The 27,500-nt window shown below is 39.8% G+C and overlaps 2 protein-coding genes across 2 annotated transcripts in view; one reads left to right on the forward strand and one right to left on the reverse strand.

The window, feature by feature from the left end:
• ptprc (protein tyrosine phosphatase receptor type C) overlaps positions 1-21,612 on the forward strand; it is an 84,717-nt gene extending 63,105 nt beyond the window's left edge. The window contains 9 exon segments of the mRNA XM_061884048.1: positions 787-922; positions 1,063-1,212; positions 5,777-5,867; positions 9,624-9,763; positions 9,846-9,977; positions 10,054-10,179; positions 10,258-10,406; positions 14,358-14,493; positions 18,800-21,612. Of these exon segments, the coding sequence (XP_061740032.1) occupies positions 787-922; positions 1,063-1,212; positions 5,777-5,867; positions 9,624-9,763; positions 9,846-9,977; positions 10,054-10,179; positions 10,258-10,406; positions 14,358-14,493; positions 18,800-19,060 (1,321 nt within the window). The 3' untranslated portion in view covers positions 19,061-21,612.
• abhd8b (abhydrolase domain containing 8b) overlaps positions 21,378-27,500 on the reverse strand; it is a 53,348-nt gene continuing 47,225 nt past the window's right edge. Inside the window, exon 5 of the mRNA XM_061883496.1 lies at positions 21,378-24,074. Within this exon, the coding sequence (XP_061739480.1) occupies positions 23,793-24,074 (282 nt within the window). The 3' untranslated portion in view covers positions 21,378-23,792. The remainder of the gene's footprint in view (positions 24,075-27,500) is intronic.

The raw sequence follows: 27,500 nt of genomic DNA on the forward strand, positions 1-27,500 counted from the left end.
GGACGCTTTGTGCTTCGCTGACCGTTCATGGCTGAATATCCGTTCGGCCGCCGTGTTCAATGGAGAGGTCTGTTCGACAAAATTTACAGGCAACATACCCCTTCCCCTTCGAACTCTCCTGGATAAACTGAAATTCTTGTTACCAATCGTTCTGGAACTTGCAAGCGTATTTTTCATTTTGCCTGTCGACGGTGTAATGTATTGGGTTGGAGTCAATAACCAGGCGACGTGATGAAGTTACGACTCTTTACTGTGGGCTTCAGAACAACAGACTCCCTAATGCATGTTCCTTGACTGCACTTAAATGTAGAATATATTTACATTCTATTCTATGTACAGTAGATGGCAGTATTGTCCTGTTTAAGAGGGTCACAACATTGAGTCGGGTCTGACTCAATGTTGGGGGGCGTGGCCTCCAGCTCCGCTTGAATTTCGGGAGATTTTCGGGAGAAAATTTGTCTCGGGAGGTTTTCGGGAGAGGCGCTGAATTTCGAGAGTCTCCCGGAAAATCCGGGAGGGTTGGCAAGTAAGGGGCCACTAGACATTTTGAGTTCTGTATGTGTGTATTATCTGATTTAGAGTTAAAAAATAAAAAACACAGAAATGTAAGTTAATTTGAACAAAGTTACAACACTCTTTTGGTGAAATGTCCTTTTATCTGATGAATGTCAAAAGAATCAATCATTTATTTCAAATGGTATTTCAAGGTCTCATCAAGCAGTTTGTCACCAAGCTCATGTTTAAGTGCTTGACTAAAGTCCATTACATTTTCTTTCCCATGTGAAGTGCTGGAGTGGGCAGGACGGGCACCTACATCGGCATTGATGCCATGATGGAGTGTCTGGAGGCAGAAAGCAGAGTGGACATCTATAGATTTGTTCGTAATCTCCGCAGACAGAGATGTCTCATGGTTCAAGTGGAGGTAAACCATCCATTTACTGTATCAGGTTTATAGTTGTGTGCATCATTGATGGGATGTTGATCATTTCTTTCTTTCTTGGTGGGTGTTATCATTCTCTCCCCAAGTCTTCTTGGTTTAATCCAAGTGTTTATCACCTATAGGCCCAGTACATCTTAATACACCAGGCCCTACTGGAGCACAACCAGTTTGGAGAAACGGAGATCTCGCTGTCAGAGCTTCACAGTACACTGAGGATGCTCAAAGACATCAGCTCTGCCAATGAACCTACTTTACTGGAGGAAGAGTTTAAGGTATAACCTTTTTGTTATAGAATTTCATGGAGTGGAATTATATCTTCTTATGTTAGATCTTCTTATTATTAAACATTAGGGATGTAACAATAAATCAATCTATCGATCTTTATTTCTAAGATTTAACTTCATCCATCTGTGCTTGGCAAGTTGACCTTCCGAAAGATATACATCGATGTAACATCGTTTTTGAAAGGCAATGAATCGATTGTATCAATATTAGAAAAAACAACACATTGGACTTAAGAACGGCAGACTTTAGATGAAGTTTAGGATGATAAACGTTACTTAAATCTGTCTGCCCGTCTGTGGCGTCATCGCCATCAGTCGTCAAAACCAGGGGCGTCACTAGACCTAATACTGTATTGGGGCACACCTGGGGCACAAATAATTCATGTGAGCGTGCAAAGCGCGCAAGCAAAAACATTTTTAGCACTTATTTGTCATACAAAATACATAAATAGTGCTTTAAACTATGAAATCATATCAGATTATGTTGTATGGATCTTTGATTAACCACCTGAAATTAACTAATGCATTTGACCTACTTGTGCACTTTTTTATTCCAGACTTCTAAACTGCTACTGGTAAAAGCAAAAAGGAAGAGCAATGAATCTTTTTGAAATATATATTGCAGTAATTATCTGCAAAGTTAACATCTACAAAAGTAAAACAAAAAATAAAGCACCCCTACATATTTGGGTTCTTTTATATTATTTAATTTCCATTTATGGCAATGTGGCTAATCCTATTTCAGATACACAAAACCATAAAATATACACAAAACAATAAAGCCACAGTAGTAGAATAAATGAACAACTGTTGTGTGTCTGTTCAGGGAATCATTTTCTGAGAAGTAAACTGTAACGTCTCCTTTTCATTTTTGCAAAGTGGTCAATCACTCTGGACAGACATAGAAATATTACAGTGACTGTTATACAGTTGACCAGTGGTTCCCAACTGCTGGGTCGTGACATAAAAGTGGATTGTGTGTCATTTTCAGTGAGTCGCAGTCACATGTGTGCATGAAAAAAAAAAAGTTTAGGAAAAAAATCAAATTGTGGCCACAAAACCAGATTATTTTAGCCATTTTTCTAGTGACTATTAGTGAGTATTTTAGCAAAAGGCAAACCGACTAACAAGTTGGAGGAGGACTCAGGACAGACATGGAAATATATTTTTTAAAAATCTAAATGGGGCAACAAAACCTGATATTTTCAGCCATCTTTCTGAAAACAAATACAGAAATGTTACTATTTCTTCTGGAAACAAAACCAGATGCTTTAGCTGTAGCCATTTTTCTGGTGACAAAACAAGATTATTTTAGTCAAAGTCACACCGATTAACAAGACAAGTCTACTGTGCTATTTTTCTGTGAAATAAACTTGAATGATTTAAAAATTTGGCTTACGACTTGATGATTTGGAAAAATGTTTTTCTTCCTGAAGATAAACCATTTGAGAAGCACTCAACTCACACATGCTTACTCCAAATCATCATTGATGCAGAACCAGCAGACAATAACCAACATTATGTTTCATGTTCATTGGAAATTCCCCCGACAGCTCGTACAGCAAATGAATATGTTTGTCTTGATACAAAGAATAACGTTAGCTAACTTAGCATCAACTTAAGACAATGATGTTGCCTAGCTAGCTAGGACTTCACTTACATCTCTCATTCCTGCTGTTTCTTCTCTGGTGCGGGCAAATAACTTTCTTAAATCCATCTAGGAGTTACAGTTTGAGTCAAATCAAAATCAAAATAATGTAATTAACAAATTGTTGTTGGCTAACGTTACCTACCTCACGCAGTGATTCTCATCCTCTCTCTCTCTTAACCAAAGTCTCGATCCACACGTGAATAAATCACCATATTAATTAGCCATGTGCTCAATGTTTCGTGGCGTGAATACAGTAGCAATCAATTACCATACTAAGTAGTATGTGCGCTGTTGTCTATGTTATGTAGACTTAAAACTCTAAAGCGTTTTTTTTTTATTGGTGAATTTTTTACTGGGGCACTGCAGATCAACAGTGGGGCACGTGCCCCAGTGAAATCTGTCTGCCGACGTCCCTGGTCAAAATATTGAATAACAAATGCAAACGCCACAAGACAATAACGTAAAGCCACAGAACACAACCTTACCCTGCAGCAGGATTGCAAAAATCACAACAAATGCAAACGACACAACACAATAACATAAAACCAACACAAGTTTAAGGCACTAAGGAAGTTACGGGCACAACGGAAGAGACAGCGGCACAAATTTAATGGACAGACCAAGTGGCTGAGATAGAAGGTTTAAAAATGTGTCACAAACATGGTATAGTAGAATGATCAAAAATGTTATTAATGTCTGAAAAAGTGGTCACATTTCACTTACTTTTCCAACTTTGTTCATTACACCATTTTCAACTTTTCGCCTCAGCCAATGTGGTCGGTCGGCGAAACCTGTCCACTGTCACTTATGTTGCGTCCTTTTGTTGTTGTATTTTGGCTGAAAGTTGTTGATTTGTGGTGTTTGTATTTGTGGGGGCTTTTGTAATTGTGTTACAGCTGGAAGTTGTCGTGTTGTGACTTTTCTCGGCTACTGTAGCTGTTTATTAAATTGAGAGTAGTAGCTGAGCAAACCACTGCTCATTAAAGGCCTACTGAAATTAGATTTTCTTATTTAAACGGGGATAGCAGGTCCATTCTATGTGTCATACTTGATCATTTCGCGATATTGCCATATTTTCGTTGAAAGGATTTAGTAGAGAACATCGACGATAAAGTTTGCAACTTTTGGTCGCTAATAAAAAAACCTTGCCTGTACCGGAAGTAGCGGACGATGTGCGCGTGACGTCACGGGTTGTGGAGCTCTTCACATCTGAACATTGTTTACAACCATGGCCACCAGCAGCGAGAGCGATTCGGACCGAGAAAACGACAATTTCCTCATTATTTGAGCGAGGATGAAAGATTCGTGGATGAGGAAAGTAAGAGTGAAGGACTAGCAAAAAAAAAAAAAAAAGATTAGAGTGCAGTGGGAGCGATTCAGATGTTATTAGACACATTTACTGGGATAATTCTGGAAGATCTCTTTTCTGCTTATCGTGTTACTAGTGTTTTAGTGAGATTATATGGTCGTACCTGTACAACCTGAAGGTCGGCCCTGCACCTTTCTTCAGCACCAGTCAACGGGTGGTGGCGATGCCCATCTCTGCCCTTCGCAAGGGACCCTCTTCGAAACACGATCTTTCAAAATGATCGCTGCATAATACACTGTACTTTGTGTGTGTGGTCCAATCCAACCGCGTTCGCTTGACATCTCTGTTCCATAGTAAAGCTTGACTGTCATCTTTCAAGAATGTAAACAATGAAACACCAACTGTGTTTGTGTTGCTAAAGCCGGCCGCAATACACCGCTTCCCACTTACAGCTTTCTTCTTTGATGTCCCCATTGTTCTTTGAACAAATTACAAAAGATTCAGCAAAACAGATGTCCAGAATACTGTGGAATTACGCGATGAAAACAGATGACTTAATAGCTGGGAACGCATGGAACGCACGCGTCATCATACCGAGACGTTTCAGCAGGATATTTCGGCGCAAAATTTAAAATTGCAATTTAGTAAAATAACCCGGCCGTATTGGCATGTCTTGCATGGTTAAGATTTCATCATTGATATATAAACTATCAGACTGCGTGGTCGGTATTAGTGGGTTTCAGTAGGCCTTTAAACCTGAAAGCAGTTGTTTTTCTCACTACTATAGGGCGAAACCATCCTTGTCCAGGCACACCCTCCTGGTTTTGGAGTATAAATATTTGGGGTTTTGGCACCAACTGCTGGACTGGATTTGACCAATCTAAGTCTATCAGCACAAACTGATGAAGCCTACTCGGATGAGTGGCGAAACGTCTTCTAGGACAAACCAAACAGTCCAGTTGCGATCGATCGAATGCCCTGAGAGATGAACCTGAAAATAATTGGTTGCACATTTTTTTTCATAATAGTATTGTATTATTTTTATGTTGAAAAACACAAGCAAAAAGGGCAGCTAAATTTACTGTTAAGTTAGTTGGTTGCGGTAGTTTTATTGAAAACGTCTTGAATGTTGTAAATGTGAGCAGAAAATGTTTCCTCTTTGTAATTTAACCTAAAGTTGGTTACCCTTTATTCAAATAAGATGTGAATGCAATTAATTGTTGTTTACTTGCATGTTTGTATCCATTATTCATTTGTATCTAGTTCCCTTATATTCCCTCCCCTCCACTGTGTATATTAAAAAAAAAATGTAATATAGGAAACTTCACCTGTATTTATTTCATAGTCGCGTAGTGGTTGCTTTTTTTTTTTGCTAAAAAATTACTGAATTGATTTTAACTCACTGAATTGTTTTGGATCGTATTGTTTTAAAGAAAATTAATATCGTCGATAACATCAAATTATGACTCAGATCATTGTTAAACCAAATCGTTTCACTCCTATTAAACATTATAGATTCACATCATAGTTTGATACTAAATATTAAATACACTTTTTTACTTTTTTTATTATTTTGCTGTACTGCCATTCAGAGACTTCCCACCTACACAAACTGGAGGACATGCAACACAGGGATCACAGAAGAAAACAAAGCCAAGAATCGCTGTTCGTCGATCATCCCCTGTAAGTATGAGCTTGAAGGGCTCCTCCAATGCTGACAACATTAGCACTTCTTTCATTGTTCTGGACCCAAAACTATGCTTACAGGTAACATTGCCCCCAAACACAGTAGTGATTTTAGGGTTATTTTCTAACGAGTTTAAGCACATTTTGGAACGCTAACTGCGGGCCTGCATCAGCTTACTGACGTCACCCACAGAAGACTGGAGGCAATTTCATATTGTGTAGGCTTCATCTTGAATCACAATATTTTTGGAAATAATTTAAAGAAATTATAAAATATGTCTGCCTGATGCATTGTAGCTAGAGATGTTCGATAATGGCTCTGTTGCCGATATTCCGATATTGTTCAGCTCTTAATTACCCATTCCGATCTCAACCGATACAATATATACAGTCGTGGAATTAACAGATTATTATGCCTAATTTTTTTGTGATGCCCTGCTAGATGCATTAAACAATGTGGAATAGAATAGAATTGAAAGTACTTTATTGATCCCTGGGGGAAATTCAGCACCACAGTTCGCTCACAATAAACCATAATAATAATAAATAATATATGACATACAGTATAATATATACATAATATATAATATATGAATAATATAAATATATTCTACATTTAAATGCAGTCAAGAAGGAACATATGCATTATACAGTCTGATGGCTGTTGGTATGAAGGACCTCCTGTGTCGTTCCGTGTTGCATTTTGAGAGTCCGAGCCTTCCACTGAACATGCTCATTCTCTCCGCAAGCTCCGAGTGTAGTGGGTGGCAGGTGTTGTCCGTAATGGCGTGGAGTTTTGCTAGACTTCTCCTCTCTGACACCACCGCCAGAGAGTCCAGCTCCACTCCCACCACGTTATTGGCCTTCTCTACCAACTTGTCCAGTCTGTTAGCGTCCCTCGCTCTTAGCCCGCTCCCCCAGCAGGCCACGGCGAACAAGAAGGTGCCCGCCACCATCGACTCGTAGAACATCTTCAACATCTTTGTACAGACGTTGAAGGATCCTGGCCTCCTGAGGAAGTAGAGGCGGCTCTGTCCCTTCTTGTAGAGGGCCTCAGCGTGTTTTGACCCATTCAGCTTGTTGTCCATGTGTACTCCGAGGTAGTTATAATCCTCAACCATGTCCACATCGACCCCCCTGATGGAACAGGGGTCGCCAGAGTACTCCTGGTCCTTCCCAAAGATACAACCAGCTCCTTGGTCTTCGTCACATTGACAGTAACCTTACCATGAATTGATTAACGTGGACCCCGACTTAAACAGGTTGAAAAACGTATTTGGGTGTTACCATTTAGTGGTCAATTGTACGGAATATGTACTGTACTGTGCAATCTACTAATACAAGTTTCAATCAATCAATCAACAACAAGGTTTTCCAAAATAAGAGAACAAATTCAACCCCAGTTATGGAAAAAGTGCCAACATGGCGCTGCCATATTTATTATTGAAGTCACAAAGTGTTTTTCTTTTTTTTAACATGCCTCAAAACAACATCTTGGAACTTGGGATATGCTCTCCCTGAGATAATCCTAATACTCACTACAACTACGGGAAATACTTTACTTTGACTTTTACAATGAGCACAATAAAATAAGCACAAGAAAATGGATGGATGTAGGAGAATTGTGTTAATTCTTGAAGGACAAAACATCTCTTTGGGTTTGATTTCACTGAAAGAGGAACCGTCTGTGTCCTGCTTAATCCTAAAGATGTTTCATGGGGTTCGGTCATGGGAGTTAGTCATGCTTCAAGAGACAAGGCACTTTCCCAAACTTTTCCCATAAATTTGGGAGCATTAAATTGTAAAATGAATATATAAGATGAACAGGGGGAAATGAGAGTCTTTAAGAGACATAGGCAAACGATTGCCTACATTAGTAATTTTACATGGCAATTTGAACACGTCCAAATTTGGTCATCAAAACTACAGCTAAGGTGCACATTACAATCAAGTAAAGAGTGTGGAATAAGTACAATACTTACAGTATCAACTAGGGGTGTAACGCTACGTGTATTTGTATTGAACCGTTTCGGTACGGGGGTTTCGGTTCGGTGCGGAGGTGTACCGAACGAGTTTCCACACGGACATATTAAACAATACTCAAAATGCCGGACCTTTGAGGCATTTAAGAAACTCTGCCCATACAGCTCCGCAAAAGAGGACATGTCTGGTGAAAAGAGGACGTATGGTCAGTCTATCCTAGCCCGGTCGCTGCTAGCAAAAGAGGACATGTCCGGTGCTAGCAGCGATCGGGCTAGGATAGACTGACCATACGTCCTATTTTCACCGGGGCTGTTCGGGCGGAGTTTCTTAAATGCCTCAAATGTCCGGCATTTTGAGTTATGGTTACGTGTATTACCAATGTACGTTCAGGGTTAAGAAGGGGTTAAAAACAAAACAAATTGTGCGCGCAGCTGCAGCATTCGTGAGGGAGGGGCAGAGAGCAAGAGAGTTATGATAAATGTGCATGCTACTCCAGGTTCTGCTTTTTATCCATTAATTTATCAGATTTTATTTTTTATTATCTATAGCAGGGGTGTCAGAAGTGTGCCCCGGAGGCCTAATGTTTTAAAGGCCCACGGCCCATTCTAAAAATACTAATAAAATAAACAAAAACATAACAAAAGTGAAATAAAAAAGCTTGAAGGTTAAATGTTATTTAGAAAAAGTTGCAATGTTGACTAATAAAACAAAGCTGTTTTTTTTTCAAAATGTCATTGCTCAAAACGAAATATTGAATCAAAATCATTGTTATTATGAATTATTGACCTATCCAAGGTTCCGATTACTTCACATCAAATATTCCACTGAGAAAAATATTTTTGGTGGAAGATTTAGCAAATTTGGTAAATAAATGACCAAAAAAAGTATATTTTGTTGTTTTCTTACTGTACCGAAAATGAACCGAACCGTGACCTCTAAACCGAGGTACGTACCGAACCGAAATTTTTCTGTACCGTTACACCCCTAGTATCAACACTTTGCGGGACTTAACATGAGACTAGACTGCTACATTGACGTAGCCTATACACTACTCCCATCGTAGTTGTGGAATTTAACTGGGCAAAGTCTCCTATATAATACTTGCAAATGAAACTCAAAAGTGTAAGAAAACAAGATTTAACAACTGGACAGCACAGGTATATCATTATCAGTTCATTTTTAAATCCATCCATCCTTCCATTTTTCTACTGCTTGTCCCTTTTGAGGTCGCGGGGGTGCTGGAGCCTATCCCAGGTGTACACGGGCTGTCCGCGGGGTACACCCTGGACAAGTCGCCACTTCATCACAGGGCCAACAAAGATAGACAGATAACATTCACACACACATTTTTAAATGTTACGTCAAAAAATAAAATGGTATTAATAAAAAGTTTAAATTTATTAACACACACAAAAGTACTGAAAATTGTTACCGACGAGTACCAGTCTCGAATCCCAGGTACCGGAATTTGTACTGTATCTGTTCAAATGTGAAAACTACCCATCCCTACTGGCAATATGCTTTTTAGCATGCAATAATACAACTGGCAGATGCTTGAAGTACTCTAAGCTTTGTATGACACTTTTAGAAAAGTCACGTTTTTCAACCCACTGTGGCTCGCGAGTCACAAAGTTTGCACCACTCCTGGTTTATCACAACACTTAACATACTACTCGTTTCCTACAAAATTGTGTCTCAGTACTTTTGACAGTACAGGATCACGTTGTCAAAATTTCAAATCATCCCTTGTGTGCAAACTTTTCAAACCAGACGACTACAACCGAGTGTTACTGAGTGCGGGTGAAGGGTCCAGCTGCGATAGCACCCCTGATGAAGACGATGAGGAACAGCCATCTGATGAAGAGGAGGAGGAGAAGTCCACTGCATACATCAATGCTTCCAAAATTCATGTGCGTGATGTACATAATTGAAAACTTTATTGACACTCTACGATCAATCAGATGCACTGATCGAAGGTTTGTGTGCACACAGGGCTACTCGAACTCTTGCACCTTCATTGCAGCACAGTCTCCTCTAGATAGTACCATGGCTGACTTCTGGTTGATGGTTTACCAGAAGAAGGCTTCCACCATCGTCATGCTGGAGGCCAATGGAGAAGAAAAAGTACTGAGATCATGACAAATGTCCACACAGCAGTACAACGGGTTCCTTAACCCTAAACCATAACCACTGTTCATAGGAATCTGCGTTTTGGGAGAGCAAGGAGACGACCACTTATGGGGATATTGAAGTGCAAGTGCAAGGAGTCGATGATAATCCCAGCATGAACATCATCCATCGTATGATGTTGATTCGTCACGTCAAGGTACCATCCAACCACTCTGTCGTTTTTGTCCGTGGACGCTATTTTCTCAATGTCTGGCTCTAACGCTTTGGTGAACAGAGGAAAGAGAAACGGACGGTGGTGTACGTTCAGTTCCTGAAGTGGGGGAGCAGAGAGCTGCCGGAGAAACCTCAAGTTCTGACGGACATGATTAAGGAGGTCAAGCGTGGGAAGACGCCAGGACGCGCTCCAGTTGTCGTCCAATGCAGGTAATCAACCAATCATTTCACGTCACATTTGTTTTCTGAAGCACTCTTTTGGGTCAAGATCACAACATCATACTTGCCAACCTTGAGACCTCCGATTTCGGGAGGTGGGGGTGGGGGCTAGGGGCGTGGTCGGGGTAGAGAGGAGGCATGGTTGGGGGCGTGGTTAAGAGGGGACGAGTATAATTCCCCAACTCGAGTATTTCATATATATATATATATATATATATATATATATATATATATATATATATATATATATATATATATATATATATATATATATATATATATATATGTATATATATATATATATATGTGTGTATGAAATACTTGACTTTCAATGAATTCTAGCTATATATATATATTTATTTTATTATGTATATATAAATAAAAGAAATAGTTGAATTTCAAAAAGCAACTATGAAATACACAGTAATAAAAACACAGTTGTTCTACTAACTGTACTGTGCTTGCTGGTTATAAAAAATAAAAAAAAACAACACCACTTACCTTTCACTATTTGAGTAACCTTTGTTCTGCCATTTGCGTACTGGCGAGAGTCACTTGCCGTCAGGTGCAAAACACCACGTAAATCGTTGGCCAATCAAAAAGCAACCCTATAACGCTATAACCAACATTCACCAGGAGATGGCGACAGACAACATAGAATCACTCTATTACAGAGTGGCTGTAACTTCCTCGTTCTTCCGCTTCGTCTCCTTGAGTGTGCAGTTTTTTATTAAAAATCCGTAGATGTTTTAACGTGATTGGGAAGTCAAGCTGTTTATATAACAGGAAAGCGGACGTGAAAACAGGCTTTCCCCACTCATGTCCGCATGGAGATGGAGGGGGCTTGATTTCCGGGAGAAAATTTCTTCCGGGAGGTTTTCGGGAGTGGCGCTGAATTTCAGGAGTCTCCCGGAAAATCCGGGACGGTTGCCAAGTATGCAACATAGCTGCAGCCTATTCAAGCTGACTTGAGGTGGGAGGTAAGACACACCTTGAGCTGGTAACCTGTCAATCACAGGACGGGGTAGTCCAGGCAGGTTTCAGTGTCAATTATGTAGACAAAATTCAGTCAGCTGGAAGGGTGTTGAGATAAGTTGGTTTAAAGTCATGGGTGAGCTGGAACCTACTGCAGCTGACATAGGACGAGAGCTGGGATTGACCCATGTCTGTTACCAATCACTGGACCAGATAATTAAGACTGGTTTCGGTCTCTACTATGTCGACAAACGCTTATTTCTATGTCAATTAGCAAGTTTGAGGGGTTTGAAGATAAGTGGGTTCAAAAGCATGGATGTGCTGGAGCCTATCCCAGCTGACTTTGGGTGAGAAGAAGGATGGACTCTGGTCTGTTCACCAGTCAATCACAGGACTGAAAAATCAAGACCGGTTTCACCTATGTCGACAACCGCTTATGTCAAAATCAGTCAGTCAGTACGATGGCCATCAATATAAGTAATTTCAAAGTCATGGGTGAGCTGGAGCCTACCCTGGCCGACTTTGGGTGAAAGGCAGGTTGTACCCTGGTCTGTTCACCACTTAATAGAATAGAAAAGAAAGTACTTTATTGATCCCTGGGGGAAATTCAGCACCACAGTTCACTCACAATAAGCATTAATCACTGAATTGAATAACCAAGACCGGTTTTGGTTGTGTTGACGTCAGTCAGAAAGTGCAGGGGGCATCAGGATTAAAGGGTTTACGGTAATGGGTGAGCTGGAACCTATGCCAGCTGATTTTGGGGGAGAGGCAGAATTGACCCTGGTTTATTCACCAGTCAATCATTGGAATTGATAATCAAGACTAGTTTCAGTTATGGAATAACCCATTATGTCGACATCAGCCAGCCAGCCTGAGCTTTATCCTGGGCATCAGGATAAAGAATGCAAGATCATGGGTGAGCTGGAGCCTATCCCAGCTGACTTTGGGAGAGAGGTGAGATAGACCCTGGTCTGTTCACCAGTCAATCACAGTACTGAATAATCGCGACGGGTTTTGGTCTTGGTTACATCGACAAACGTTTATATCTATGTCAGTCACCCAGTCCGAGGGGTTTGGGGTCTTGGGTGAGATGGAGCCTATACCAGCTGACTTAGGGTAAAAAGTGAATTGCACCTGGTCTTTTGACCAGACAATCACAGGACTGAATAATCAACGCAGGTAACGGCTATGTCGACAACCGCTTATTGTAACGTTAATTAGCAAGTTTAAAGGGTTTGAAGATAAGCTTGTTCAAGGTCGCAGATGAGCTGGAACTTATCCCACCTGACTTTGGGTGACAGGCAGGTACACCTTAAATGGGTGTCTTTTTGATCACAGGACTGGGTAATCCAGGCAGGTTTTGATGTTAGTTATGTTGACAACTGTTTATGTTGACATCAGCCACCCAGTCGGGGGGAGGAGTGGGGGGGTTGTTTGGGGAGTTAGGTAGGTCTTTATTGTCATAGCAACAAGTACAACGAAATGTTTGTTTACAGCACAAACCCGTTCAAGATTAGACAAAGAAACAATGTACAAGGTTATAGAACAGGAACGCTGATGGGTCGCCACGAGGTGCCCCGTAAAAGATGGGAAAAGGTCAAATGCTGGGGAAGAAGATGAGTAAAAAAATACGATCTAGACTGGGCTCCTAAGGGGGGCCTAGTCTGGAGTGGGAAAAAAACCTCCGTGCAATGCACACATAAACACGTTACATTTAATCATGACAAACTCGCAACAGAGGGGCGGGGAGTTGGGGCCCTGGAAGGCGACTGCTCCTTTGAAGCGTTGCCATCTGACCATCACCCGAGGGGAAAAAGTGGTGGTGAAGGCGTGGGATGGGGGTGGGGGGTGTGTGCGTGTATGCCCAGTTGTCTTGGGTGTGATGATGTAATGTTTTTTAGATAGAGGCCGATCTGCAAAAGTTCGACTCCAGGTGTCGTTGAGGAGGGGGCGTTGAGCTTAGTCAGTTCAAAGTCACGAGCGAGCTGGAGCCGACCTTAGCTGACTTTGGGTGAGAGTTGGAAATCACCCTGTTCTGTTCACCAGTCAATCAAAGGACTGAATAATCAAGACGAGTTTTGGTTACCGGTATGTCGAAAACCACTTATGTCGACCTCAATTTGCCGGTTTACGGGGCAATTTGTAGAATAATCTGAAGAAGTGAATGGGAACTATACACTACATTGGCAACACGGAAATCGACCAAATTAAACCTTGAATCTGAGCTGCCAACATGTAGCGTTTGCAATCCGCAAGAGCTGGCAGCTCTGTCTAAACTAGTCGTGACCAAAACCAACACAATTCTGAATATTATTGCTGGGTAAAACTTATATTATATGGTTATGTTGGAACAAGTCATGAGGAAATAAGTTCATGTAGCGCCTGAAGGAAGCGGTGACATCGCGTGTGTGTGTGTGTGTGTGCGTGTGCGTGTGCGTGTGCGTGTGTGTGTGTGTGTGTGTGTGTGTGTGTGTGTGTGTGTGTGTGTGCGTGCGTGTGTGTGTTTTCTGGCAATGCTTACTTATTGGGGACATCGCTCTGTTTATTTAGGGCACCTCTGACGGTATGGGGACAAAAAAACAGGTCCCCTTAAGGGAAACAATGGCCCACAAAACATGTTTACTGAAAAGTAAACATGTTCAAAATCAAATTAGATTTTTTTTTTTATAAGGTCCTCAGTAGTCATGTACTAATTTGTGTGAATTATGCAAAAGTATTTAAATTTGGTCCCAATGAACCATGTTAACTATTTTTTCCAGGGTCCCCAGTAAGAAAGATCAGCACATTACTTCATCAAACCAGAGATTTAAAGACGTGTATAAGCTAACTGGGCAGTGGCCATTTTACCTTTTTTTTTTTATGCCCCCACAACCTGTAGAAAGGGTGGTCCCCACAGGTGATGATCAAAAACTTGGTCCCGATTCCAAATGATAACCAGTGTGTGTGTGTGTGTTGTCTCTTTAGTGATGGTTCCTCCCGTTGTGGTATTTTCTGCGCACTGTGGAACCTTCTGGATAGTGCTGAGACGGAAAAGACAGTGGATGTTTTCCAGGAGGCCAGAACTCTGCGTAAGGAGCGAAAGGGGATGATAGCAAGTCTGGTAAGAAATAGGCTGCGATAAAAATATTATTTGTGCCCATAACAAGCATGGTAGCAGTCACACACACACACACACACACACACACACACACACACACACACACACACACACACACACATCATCACACCAACAGTGCTAAAAGAATAACCTCTTTCAACAATGTAGATATGTATTAATATTTACATATTTACGTTCCTGCAGCTAAATAGGGGTTCTAAATTAGACTGTTAAAAGTTAAAGTACCAATGATTGTCACACACACACTAGGTGTGGCGAAATCATTCTCAGCATTCGACCCATCACCCTTGATCACCCCCTGGGAGGTGAGGGGAGCAGTGAGCAGCCCGAGAATCATTTTTGGTGATTTAACCCCCAATTCCAACCCTTGATGCTGAGCGCCGAACAGGGAGGCAATGGGTCCCATTTTTTGTAGTTTTTGGTATGACTCGGCCGGGGTTTGAACTCACAACCTACCGATCTCAGGGCAGACACTCTAACTACTAAGCCACTAATAGGACTGCAGCTCTCAATTATTTTCATAATCGAGTGATCCTTTGTTCAATCAATGAATTAATCGAATAAAATACCCTTTTTTTTTAGCCTCAATGCGTCTTTTAGGGAAAATTGTTGAAAATTTTTTTTTCAAAAGCACTTTTCTTATAGATGCACATAGCGTTGAAATTGCACTTTTACCATACACTAGTTATATCAACAATCGATAAATAAATACAAAACAAAAACCTGGGTAGCCTAAGACCAACAATAAATAAATAACCAAACTAAACAGAAACACTCTCTGATAAAGTATGATACATTGGGTGATAATATATTTAAGAATTTAGTACATAGATGTTTGAAAAAACATTAATTGGAGGAGCAGTGTTTAATTTTTGGATAAACAACTTGTTAGCATAAACAGTAGATGCTAACATGCCCTCATGGGTAAAATATACTTTTACCTTGTTTCTACTGTTCTGTTTGCAAACATGTTAAAAAATGTCCGTCTTTTTTAGTTTTAAACGATCGCAAAACCGTTGACGGCTTCTCTCGTCTTCTATGGGCCCTTTGCTTTCTTTCTTTCTCTTCTTCTTGGTATTCTACTCTTGTTTCAAAATATACTTTTACCTTGTTTCTGCTGTTCTGTTTGCAAACATGTTAAAACAATGTCTATCTTTTTCAGTTTTAAACGATCGCAAAACCTTTGACGGCTTCTCTCGTCTTCTATGGGCCCTTTGCTTTCTTTCTTTCTCTTCTTCTTGGTATTCTACTCTCGTTCCAAAATATACTTTTACCTTGTTTCTGCTGCTCTGTTTTTCAAACATGTTAAAAAAATGTCTTGTCTTTTTCAGTTTTAAATGATCGCAAAATCTTTGACAGCTTCTCTCGTCTTCTATGGGCCCTTTGCTTTCTTTCTCTTCTTCTTGGCATTCTACTGTTCATGCTACACACACACACAAAAGCCACACCCCCCAAATTGCAAGCTTTATCCCCGTAGCAACAGAATACAAATCAAAGCTTTTTTTCTAATCAAATTAATTTATCGATGAATTGTTGCAGTCCTATTGGTTGTACAGTTTTGTTTTGTTTTTCATTTTGACATAATGTGTAAATAAATTGGGTCTAAAATCACACAAAACCTAAAATCTGAATTGCAATGTTTTATTGATTTTTTTCCATTTCTAACATGCATGTACACATGTTATGGTTTTATTTTTCTTGGTGTGAAAATCTTTGCTCAGTGTCCAATAGGTTAAGATAGTGCTCTTTTTTTATTATTCATACACCGTGACATTGTTTAGTGTGAAATATGCGCACAGTGGTGTTATTATAATGTATAACCAATTTTTAGTTTTTCATATATATATTTTTTTAATTACGTGTAACTTTTGTTACTGTATGTAAAATTTCTCCAATCCTAAATAAACAGATAGTGATACTTTTATTTAATAGCATAGTATAATATATATATATATATATATATATATATATATATATATATATATATATATATATTTATAAGTGTGTGTGTGTGTGTGTGTGTGTGTGTGTGTGTGTGTGTGTGTGTGTGTGTGTGTGTGTGTGTCTGTGTGCGTGTGTGTGTGTGTGTGTGTGTGTATGTGTGGGAAAAATCACAAGACTATTTCATCTGTACATAACTGTTTCATGAGGGGTGAAGTAGTCTTGGGATTTTTCCCACACATACATATATTGCACTCTACCATGGTATCGAGCACTATTCTCTGGATAATCTAATTAGAATATATATATATATATATATATATATATATATATATATATATATATATATATATGTAGGTGTGGGAAAAAAATCACAAGACTACTTCATCTCTACAGATCTGTTTCATGAGGGGTTCCCTCAATCATCAGGAGATTTTAATGGAAGCATTCACATACAATGGTTTATATAGTGCACAGAGTGGGTGGGTACAGGCAGGCGTAGGGTGTGGTGATTGGCTCATGTGTTACCTAGGAGGTGTTTCCGTCTGTGGCGGCATGTTGAAATGATTTCACTGCGCTTGTTGAGGGATGATAGATCTGGATGATATATAATAAACAGTTTCTCTTTTAAGCATAGGTTGCTTCTTTTATTACCACTGTTGTAAGGTGTGCTGGACGCAAGAATTTGCCATGTTATTGAATATTCAACATTATTGTCTTTGAGGTTCCAAATGTGTTTGCTGAGTTCTGTAGAATTCTGCAAAGTCTGGTTTCTAAAGGAGGCGTTGTGATTATTCCATCTTGTTTTGAACGCTCCTTCGGTTAATCCTACGTACGTGTCGGATGTGTTAATGTCCTTGCGTATTACCTTTGCTTGGTAAACGACTGATGTCTGTAAGCACCTTCCGTTGAGAGGGCAATCAGGTTTCTTGCGACAGTTACATTCATTATTGGTTTCAGAGTCGTTTAGTCTGGGGGTAGGCAGTCCTTTTGCACGTATTGGAGTGTTGTGTTGGGTTTCGTGAATGGTTGGTAGCTGTTATTTCTCAGGTTGAAAGTGATGTCGAGGAAGTTGACGGTTTGCTTGTTGGCTTCAATCGCTGATTGAATAATAATCGCTGATTGCCCTCTCAACGGAAGGTGCTTACAGACATCAGTTGAATATTCAATAACATGGCAAATTCTTGCGTCCAGCACACCTTACAACAGTGGTAATAAAAGATGCAACCTATGCTTAAAAGAGAAACTGTTTATTATATATCATCCAGATCTATCATCCCTCAACAAGCGCAGTGAAATCATTTCAACATGCCGCCACAGACGGAAACACCTCCTAGGTAACACATGAGCCAATCACCACACCCTACGCCTGCCTGTACCCACCCACTCTGTGCACTATATAAACCATTGTATGTGAATGCTTCCATTAAAATCTCCTGATGATTGAGGGAACCCCTCATGAAACAGATCTGTAGAGATGAAGTAGTCTTGTGATTTTTTTCCCACACCTACATATTGCGCTCTAACACGGTATCGAGCACTATTCTCTAGATAATCCAATCAAGACATATATATATATATATATAAAATTGATGGATAATGTTGTCTGTCTGTCTGTGTTGGCCCTGCGATGAGGTGGCGACTTGTCCAGGGTGTACCCTGCCTTCCGCCCGATTGTAGCTGAGATAGGCGCCAGCGCCCCCCGCGACTCCGAAAGGGAATAAGCGGTAGAAAATGGATGGATGGATGGATGGATAATAGAACTGAAGTATTTTGAAAGCCACAAAATATGCGTATTTGCATTAGTTGGCCACGTGACGGCAGTGTTTGCTTCCACTTCCTCTTCTCCCTCTGCAGCCAAACAGCCTTTATTGTTTAGATGGTTTGATGAAGTGAATATTCTTTTGTAAAGTGTGAAGTCTGCCCTTTTTCTACAGAGCGTCATCATGCTGCACTGAGTTAATATCACTCATTACCATAATGTGCGAACCACAAATATGAAAAAAATGTCGTAGTCTCCCTCCGCGCACCCCCCCCCCCCCCCCCCCCAGATTGTAAATAATGTAAATAATTCAATGTATATACTGTGATGATTAACTTGTGTGATGACTGTATTATGCTGATAGTATATATTTGTACCATGAATTGATTAACGTGGACCCCGACTTAAACAAGTTGAAAAACTTATTGGGGTGTTACCATTTAGTGGTCAATTGTACGGAATATGTACTGTACTGTGCAATCTACTAATAAAAGTTTCAATAAAAAAAAAACAATCAATCAGTCTAACTATTTTAAAAAAAAAACAATCAATCAGTCTAACTATTTGCTTGTGTGCTGTGGACAGGACCAGTACCAGTTCTTGTATGACGCGCTGGACGGAGTCTACCCTGTCAAGAACGGGGAGGTGAAACCTGTTCAGGCCTCTGAAGTGGACTCTGTCCTGTTGGTCAATGAGACCCAGAGTGCAGAAGAGGCTGACGGCACTCCCTTGATGGACCAGCAGGGAGAAGCAGATAGCAGTGGAAAGCCTGTAGCTGAAACAGGGATGGAGAATAGAAAGGAGGCAGAAAAAGTATCCGGCCACCCCACGGAGACAACACCTTAGGGGTCTGAGGAGCGGTGGCAAGTGTCGTTTTACTCGCAGCAATAAGCGCTTCAATTGGATGCTTCCTTTTGGGACAGGTATTGTGTTTTTAACTATGTAAGTGTAAAAGATGTGCAAAGCTTCAGTTTATTGAGCATCTATCCAAGTTATGGGATAGATGCAAGATGGCCAACCCTCTTTAGGGGTTCCAAATGCTTCCTGGTGAAGTTTTAATTTCTTTGAAAAGCTTTTATTAAGTTTTTGTAAGAGAAAATGATAGGACATAGAACTATAATTACAATCTTGGCTACAATATTGGATGAATTCATCAGTGTCAGAGCTTTTTTATTTTTTTAATTATCCACAAGAGCCTCTTCTACAGTATAATAATAATATACATCCATACATACACACACACACATACATATGTATACAGTACAGTCCAAAAGTTTGGACAAACCTTCTCATTCAATGCGTTTTCTTTATTTTCATGACTTCCGTATTTCCTTGAATTACCGCCGGGGCGCTAACTAATTTAAAACCTATTCTCACTCCTACACTTACCAAAGGCATGCGGTAAAAGTAAGCATGCGCTAATTATTTTAAAACCTCTTCTCACTCCGGCACTTACCAAAGGCATGCAGTAAAAATTTGAGTGTGATGTAAGCTTGTACCTTAAATCCTACTGAATAGCTCTTAATCTTCTTCCCTTTATGCGATTTTAAATTACCGGTATTGAAATCAGCTTCCTCTATTTTGAAAATGATGACAGGGGAAGTGTCACTCGTGACATCATGAGTTTGACCAGGCGGTACTACTAAGCATGCGCTAATTATTTTGCAAAGCGAGTTTGACCCGGCAGTAATTCAAGGCAGGTGCAAACTATATGCCCTGCGGCAATTCAAGGAAATACAGTATTTACATTGTAAATTGTCACTGAAGGCATCAAAACAATGAATGAACACACAAGTTATGTACTTAACAAAAAAGTTGAAATAACTGAAATCCTGATTTATATTGCAGTTTCCTCAAAATAGCCACCCTTTGTTCCGGTTACTTCTTTGCACACTCTTGGCATTCTCTGGATGAGCTTCAAGAGATAGTCACCTGAAATGGTTTTCACTTCACAGATGTCATAGTTCTGATGCCTGCAGTGACAATCTACAATGTAAATAGTCATGAAAATTAAGAAAACACATTGAAATGAGAAGGTGTGGCCTGTAATATACATATATATATATATATATATATATATATATATATATATATATATATATATATATGCAGTATGTATATAATATATCCATTCACACTCTTTATACTGTTAGTATGTAGGGTAGTTTTATTGTATTATGATAGTACGAACTGTAACTTATTGAACTTAGCAACTGTGTCGAGGAGACTGATAAATACAATAAATATAATCATTTAAAGGGTCATTTGTCGCCCACGCTTCATATTTTATTGGTACATTGTTGAAATATAATTCAACAAAGCAAATATTTTATTTATTTGGATAAACATAAAAAATAGATGTAAAGAAAAAAGGCGAAATGTTAATACTGATGACTACTGATATCACAAAGCTTTGTATTTATGTACAGGTATATAACTTTTTCTTTTTACCTGTGTAAACAATTTAAAACATTTTGAAAATGTCAACGTTAAAGTTAAAGTACCAATGATTGTCACACACACACACACACACTTGGTGTGGTGAAATTTGTCCTCTGCATTTGACCCATTCCCTTGTTCACCCCCCGGGAGGTGAGGGGAGCAGCGGTGCCGCGCCCGGGATTAATTTTTGGTGATATAACCCCCAATTCCAACCCTTGATGCTGAGTGCCAAGCAGGGAGGTAATGGGTCCCATTTGTTTAATCTTTGGTATGACTCAGCCGGGGTTTGAACTCACAACCTACTGATCTCAGGGCGGACACTCTAACCACTAGGCCACTGAGTGGCATCCTTAATTTTTTTTTAGTCTCTGGCACTAGATGGAAAATGTTTCCATAATCGTAATATCATAATTCAAGAGAGCGATAGATGTTCAAATGGATCGAGGGTTTTTACATTCAGAAATTGGTACAACTCTGGCAAAAATGCGAAACCGACTGCGATTAAAAGATAGAAGATTTAATATCCATCACAAATACAGTATATGTGCCATGTATAAAAACTTAAATACAAAAACAGCCTCATCAGAAATATAAACAATGAAACTCTTGGATCGACACTTGTATCTATATATTTGTATTTGATATTTAAAATCTGTATGTACAAAATGTCTGGCAGGACATTTGATTCTAATGTGCACTGTACATTTGAAGCGACGTTGAAAGATATTTTTACATGCGGTACAAAAATATTCCATTTTACTCAAGGCATGTGTAAGTCATTGCTGAGCCACTTCTTTTACTTTTCATCTGTAAATAGCTGCATGTACTCTTTCAGTATTATAGTTTGCACAGTCGCCATCCTTCATTTTGTTGCCATATCTGTTTTACCATGAGTCACAATGCCAAAGGTTTGTGTAGCGGTCCGCCAATAATAAATTTGGAATGCTACAAATCGATTTGATGCTACCTGTTCACTGCTGCTCATTAACACATTGTAAAGCACCTAATCCACCAGAGCATAAGAAGATGGTGCGGAAGGGTTGGCAATTTAGCAACTTTGTCACTAGATTTAGTGAGTGGTTGTCTACTGGGTTTGGCTGCGTGACCAATCATCACAACAACAACAGCGACCAACATCGGTCTTCACTACGCACTGAGTGGAACATTTCAAAAACGTATTTCTTAGAGCAATAATAACAGATTAAGAAAAGTTTCATTTAATTGCACAAATGGTTTATCGCGTGATTTACAACTTGTTTTCCAAAGTCACTTGCAAAGTTAGTGGGTTGCTTATTTGGGCTTGCTTTTCTTTCCCCACGATAACGTAAAACAGGACTGTGATCTTTTCTACACAACGTTTTCCTGGTTATATCGCGCCCTCTGTCGACTCAGCACGCCCCTAAACACACAAAATGACGGATTTGCAAATATCCAAGAGCCCAGAATGTCAGACAAACAATGACGAGACTGGGTAAGAATTAGTGGGAAAACTTCATAAAAAAATATTATTTGAAGTATATATTTATCTCATAATCATAGAAAGAAAAAGCACTAAAGGTCTGGATAAGATCCCAGGTGCAAAACGTCTTTCGTCAGTCTGCCTGGCTAAAAAAGCAACAAATATTTTCGTAAATCAAATTAATCATAATTTATTATGAGTTCACTATGGAAAAATGTGATTCATTGTGATGAAATATTTTAATCATTTTGACAGCCTAAGTTTCCTTTTTTTTTTTAATTGTAGATCGCAGTTCATGACAAAACCAATTTAGTCACTCATATAATTAAAAAAAATGGCACAAAGTTCAATATTGTAAATATTTATGCTCTAATCAAAAAAATACCTGCAAGAACTTTCCATTATATAAATTGGTATCTTTTTCTTAATTAAAATTCTGTTCGTGCCATATTTTAAATTACTGTGATATGCAAGTAAGAATGGCTCTCAAACAAAATGAATGACTATTGATTTTGTTTATTATTTGTGTTTAAATTTCTTGTCAGTTGTTTATGTCAGAAAAATTGTATGTAAATTATCAAGAAAACTTTCCGTTCTCTGAGTTCCCAGTGAACAGACGAAAGCTGTCTTTGTTGCATCAATCCAAAGGCTTGAAAATTCCGCTGTGTACGATGGGGAGGAGACGGGAGGGTTTTTTTATTTTGATCTGAGACCTGCCCAAGCTCGATCCAGGACCAGTCCAAGCCCGAGGCATCTTTTTCTTTTGACTGAAAACAATGGCTGTTTACATACCCCCATTCCTTTAGAAACAGCTGTTATGTAAACGGCGAAAGCCAAAAAAAAAGAGGTGGTGTACAATCTTTCGCCAGAGCATGCTGGAGACTGTACAAGAGTACAGCCCAGACGTTTCTCCTCAAATTGAGCCACATTTAATTCTGTTTCTGTATAATTCCTTGCTTCTTGTCTCGTTTAATAGATGTCATCAGTGTTTGAACCTGGCAGTCTATTTATTATTTGTATTTGTATTTTTTTTTTTTTTCACTTTTCTGTCACAATACATGTTATGTGTGGAAGTGAATGGGGCAGGAAACCAGTCTTGTTATTTTATACTGTAAAAAAAAACAACGGAAGACGATTGTTTATTTGTTCACTTAAAAGTGGCGCTCAAAAGACTTGAATATTTCACGAATGTCACAAAGACCCGCGATCCCACCAGTTGAGAATCACCATTCTGGATTTAAATAAACAAAACAAAATTGCGACAAGCGATAGAAGTAGAAACTTGGAAATGAAAGCCTGTATCGCTCCTCTCAACGCGCACCGTGTGTCGCAATTGGGCAGGCATCCCCGTTTTGTGACATTGAAAAAACATCAACAAAAAGAAGGGACAGAAGAAAGTGTTAGTTTTAAACCCTCCACCTCCACAGACATATTGCAGTTCTGCAGAATGGAATGGAAGCTTTGCCCAGGTGATGCATCGTCACCTAAAGCCACCACCAAATTTCCTGCAGCTTCTTGATTGGTCACATGACTGAAGTACCTTTTCCTTCTCAAATCGTGTCTGATTTGACATGTGTCCTAGTCCCACCTTCAAGGACCGTCAGCTCCTGGATATTTTCAGCCCACGGGGCTCCAAAATGAAACCACTTGAATTCATCCCACTTTTGAAATCTTCCCTCATTTTTTGTCCCTTTTGTCTGACCTGCCGTCTGCCGCACTGTTTGATGGAGCCTGCCGGGCAGTAGAAGGTCGCACCTTGTTGGCAAGGTCTGCTGCAGCCTTGGTGTTGTCTGTTTGGGCTTTGGCGGTCTCAGGGCGGGTTTTGGACTGTGACGGTAGCGGGGCTGCAGGTTCCCAGAGGAAGAACTCATGCAGGAGCGTGTTGACTGCCTCTGGACATTCCATCATGACCATGTGACTGCCGTCCGCCAAGACCTTCAGGAAAGCGATGAGGAGGATCTGACAAAAGCAAAAATATACATTAAGGCATGGGTGTCAAATTCTGGCCCGCCGTGTAATTTAATTTGGCCCTTGAGGCAATATCAATTTAGCATTAGAGCTGGCCCGGCAGTGCTATACAGCGCCGGTGCCGCTGTAACACCGCATTCATCGCTAATACTCATACTTGCCAACCCTCCTAATTTTCCCGGTAGACTCCCGAAGTTCAGTGCCCCTCCCGAAAATCTCCCGGGGCAACCATTCCTCCCGAATTTCTACCGATTTCCACCTGGACGACTATATTGGGTGGATGCATTTAAGGCACTGCCTTTAGCGTTCTCGACAGTATGGAAGAAAAGCGGACGTGACGACAGGTTAACAGCGTGTCACATAATATTTGTGGCTTTTAGACACACACACGCAGAAGTGAATGCAAGGCATACTTGGTCAACAGCCATACAGGTCACACTGAGGGTGGCCGTATAAACAACTTTAGCACTGTTATAAATATGCGCCACACTGTGAACCCACACCAAACAAAAATGACAAACACATTTCGGGTGAACATCCGCACCGTAACACACAACAGAACAAATACCCAGAAACCCTTGCAGCACTAACTCTTCCGGGAAACTTCCAGCAAACTAACCAATAATTAACGTTTTATTCATGCATTTTCTCTTGCTACTTCAAGGCTTGAATGTTTGGTTCATTCATTATTGTTATTTTATCTTCAAATTTATTATTAGCCTGTGGAAAAAAATTGATATTTACCTCAGAAGATTGCAAATAGAAAAAAAGGCATAACATTTTTATTTAAATTTTATTTGATATGCCATTGATATTCTTTTAATTATTATTATTTGAAACTGGATTTTGCAAATCACTAAAGTTATATAAGCCTTGCTTGTTCAATATTTAATGCAAAACTTGTTTGGGTCCCTATTAAAAGGTTAATTTGTTCAACCTTGGCCCGCGACTTTGTTCCGTTTAAAATTTTGGCCCACTCTGTATTTGAGTTTGACACCCCTGCTTTAAGGCGTCAAGAAAATTGTGTTATGTGTGATTCAAATGCATTTTTTAACACAGCTCATATACACCTGGGTAAAGTGAAATTGAAAGTACCACTGATAGTCACACACACTTGGTGTGGTGAAATTACCCTTTTGACACATCCCCTTGTTCCAGCCCCTGGAAGGTGAGGGGAGCAGTGAGCACCAGCGGTGGCTCTGCTCGGGAATCATTTTGGTGATTTACCCCACAATTCCAACCCTTGATGCCAAGCAGGGAGGTAACGGGTCCCATTTTTATAGTCTTTGGTTTGACTTGGCCGGGGTTTGAACTCACGACCTACCGACCTCAGGACGGACACTCTACCCACAAGGCCACTGAGTAGGTCACCAAATCTTTGGTCTGCCTGAGATTAAGCAGACCTAGCAGGAGGGACCTGTGTTGCCAATTTAGCAACATGCTTGCTAAATCCAGCAAGTATTCGGACCTGATTAAATACTTAATTAAATTTTTTGGGGGTACAGAGCGTTCAGTTGAGTTGGGAAATTGTGTTAGATGTAAATATAAACAGAATACAATGATTTGCAAATCATTTTCAACCCATATTCAGCTGAATATGCTACAAAGAAAAGATATTTGATGTTCAAATTGATTAACTTTTTTTTGTTTGCAAATAATCATTAACTTTAGAATTTGATGCCAGCAACACGTGACAAAGAAGTTGGGAAAGGTGGCAATAAATACTGATAAAGTTGAGGAATTCTCATCAAACACTTATTTGGAACATCCCACAGGTGTGCAGGCTAATTGAGAACAGGTGGGGGCCATGATTGGGTATAAAAGCAGCTTCCATGAAATGCTAAGTAATTCACAAACAAGGATGGGGCGAGGGTCACCACCGTCTACGGTTTGTAAAATCATCAAAAGGTTCAGAGAATCTGGAGAAATCACTGCACGTAAGCGATAACATTACGGACCTTTGATCCTTCAGGTGGTACTGCATCAAAACCCGACATCAGTGTGTAAAGGATATCACCACATGGGCTCAGAAACACTTCATAAAACCACTGTCAGTAACTACAGTTGGTTGCTACATCTGTAAGTGCAAGTTAAAACTCTACTATGCAAAGCTAAACCCATTTATCAACAACACCAAGGAACGCCGCCGTTACTCAACTTTATCAGTATTTATTTCCACCTTTCCCAATTCCTTTGGCACGTTTTGCTGGAATCAAATTCTAAAGTTAATGATTATTTGCAAACAAAAAAAAGTTTATCAGTTGGAACATCAAATATGTTGTTTGTCTTTGTAGCATATTAAACTGAATATGGGTTGAAAAGGATTTGCAAATCATTGTATTCTGTTTATATTTACATCTAACACAATTTCCCAACTCATATGGAAACGGGGTTTGTAGTAGTCGCACCGAATTCCCACGCTATATCCATTGAAAGTGAAAGTAGGGTTGTGCGATATAAATGATATAATTTTAGCCGATGATAGAGCTTTTAATACAATATTGCGTGTTGATGACACATTGTAGGCGTGTCACGCAAATTTGACAGCGACAAGAGAACAAACACGTCCTCAGCGCACTGTGGCATTCTTGCCAGCGGCTAACATCCCTCTACAGTGCAAACCCACTTCAAAGTCATGAATCCTCGTCTACATGACGGCAAATTGACTATGTTTCTTACAAGCACTGAAGGACGATGAGTAGTGTAGTATCTGCGAGACCAAGAAATAACATGTTTTTCCGTATGGTGGAAGATTACATTCCTTTGAAGCAAGCAGATTGCCAGTTCTTGTAAACGGTGGTCATCATTGTGGGAATGTAATAAATGAACATTAAGTGTGACATGCACATGTGGGGTATCTTATATTCCACAAGAAGGGAGCCTTAAATTGGTCAACGGTATACAGGGAGTCGTGCCCGTTCTCCATGACTATTAGACACCCTGCTTAAGATACTGTTAACGGTTAATTATGACCTAAGCCCAACACTTAGGGAACACCCACACACAAAAGTGCCTTTACACGGTCATGATGGAGTATGAACCGAGTGAACTAATGAGACATAATTTCGGTCTATAAAAGCTGGTTGTCTTGCTGGGCCGGAAGGACAGAGAGATATAATTGGACAGACTCTCCCCACAGGTAGACTGCAAAACCTGTTATGTTCGCTTGTAAATAAAGTAACCTTCCATTCAATGTTCATCACCGGTGTCTTCTTTGATCAGTCGTACACCCATGCCACCCTTCTGCCCGTGAGAAGGTGGCAAGACCAGCGGTACACCACAATAGATAAAACTTACTACACTACATATATATATATATATATATATATATATATATATATATATATATATATATATATATATATATATATATATATATATATATATAATATGTGTGTGGGAAAAATCACCAGACTA

Source organism: Nerophis ophidion, linkage group LG22 (genome assembly GCF_033978795.1).
Source record: "Nerophis ophidion isolate RoL-2023_Sa linkage group LG22, RoL_Noph_v1.0, whole genome shotgun sequence".
Lineage (NCBI taxonomy): Eukaryota > Metazoa > Chordata > Actinopteri > Syngnathiformes > Syngnathidae > Nerophis > Nerophis ophidion.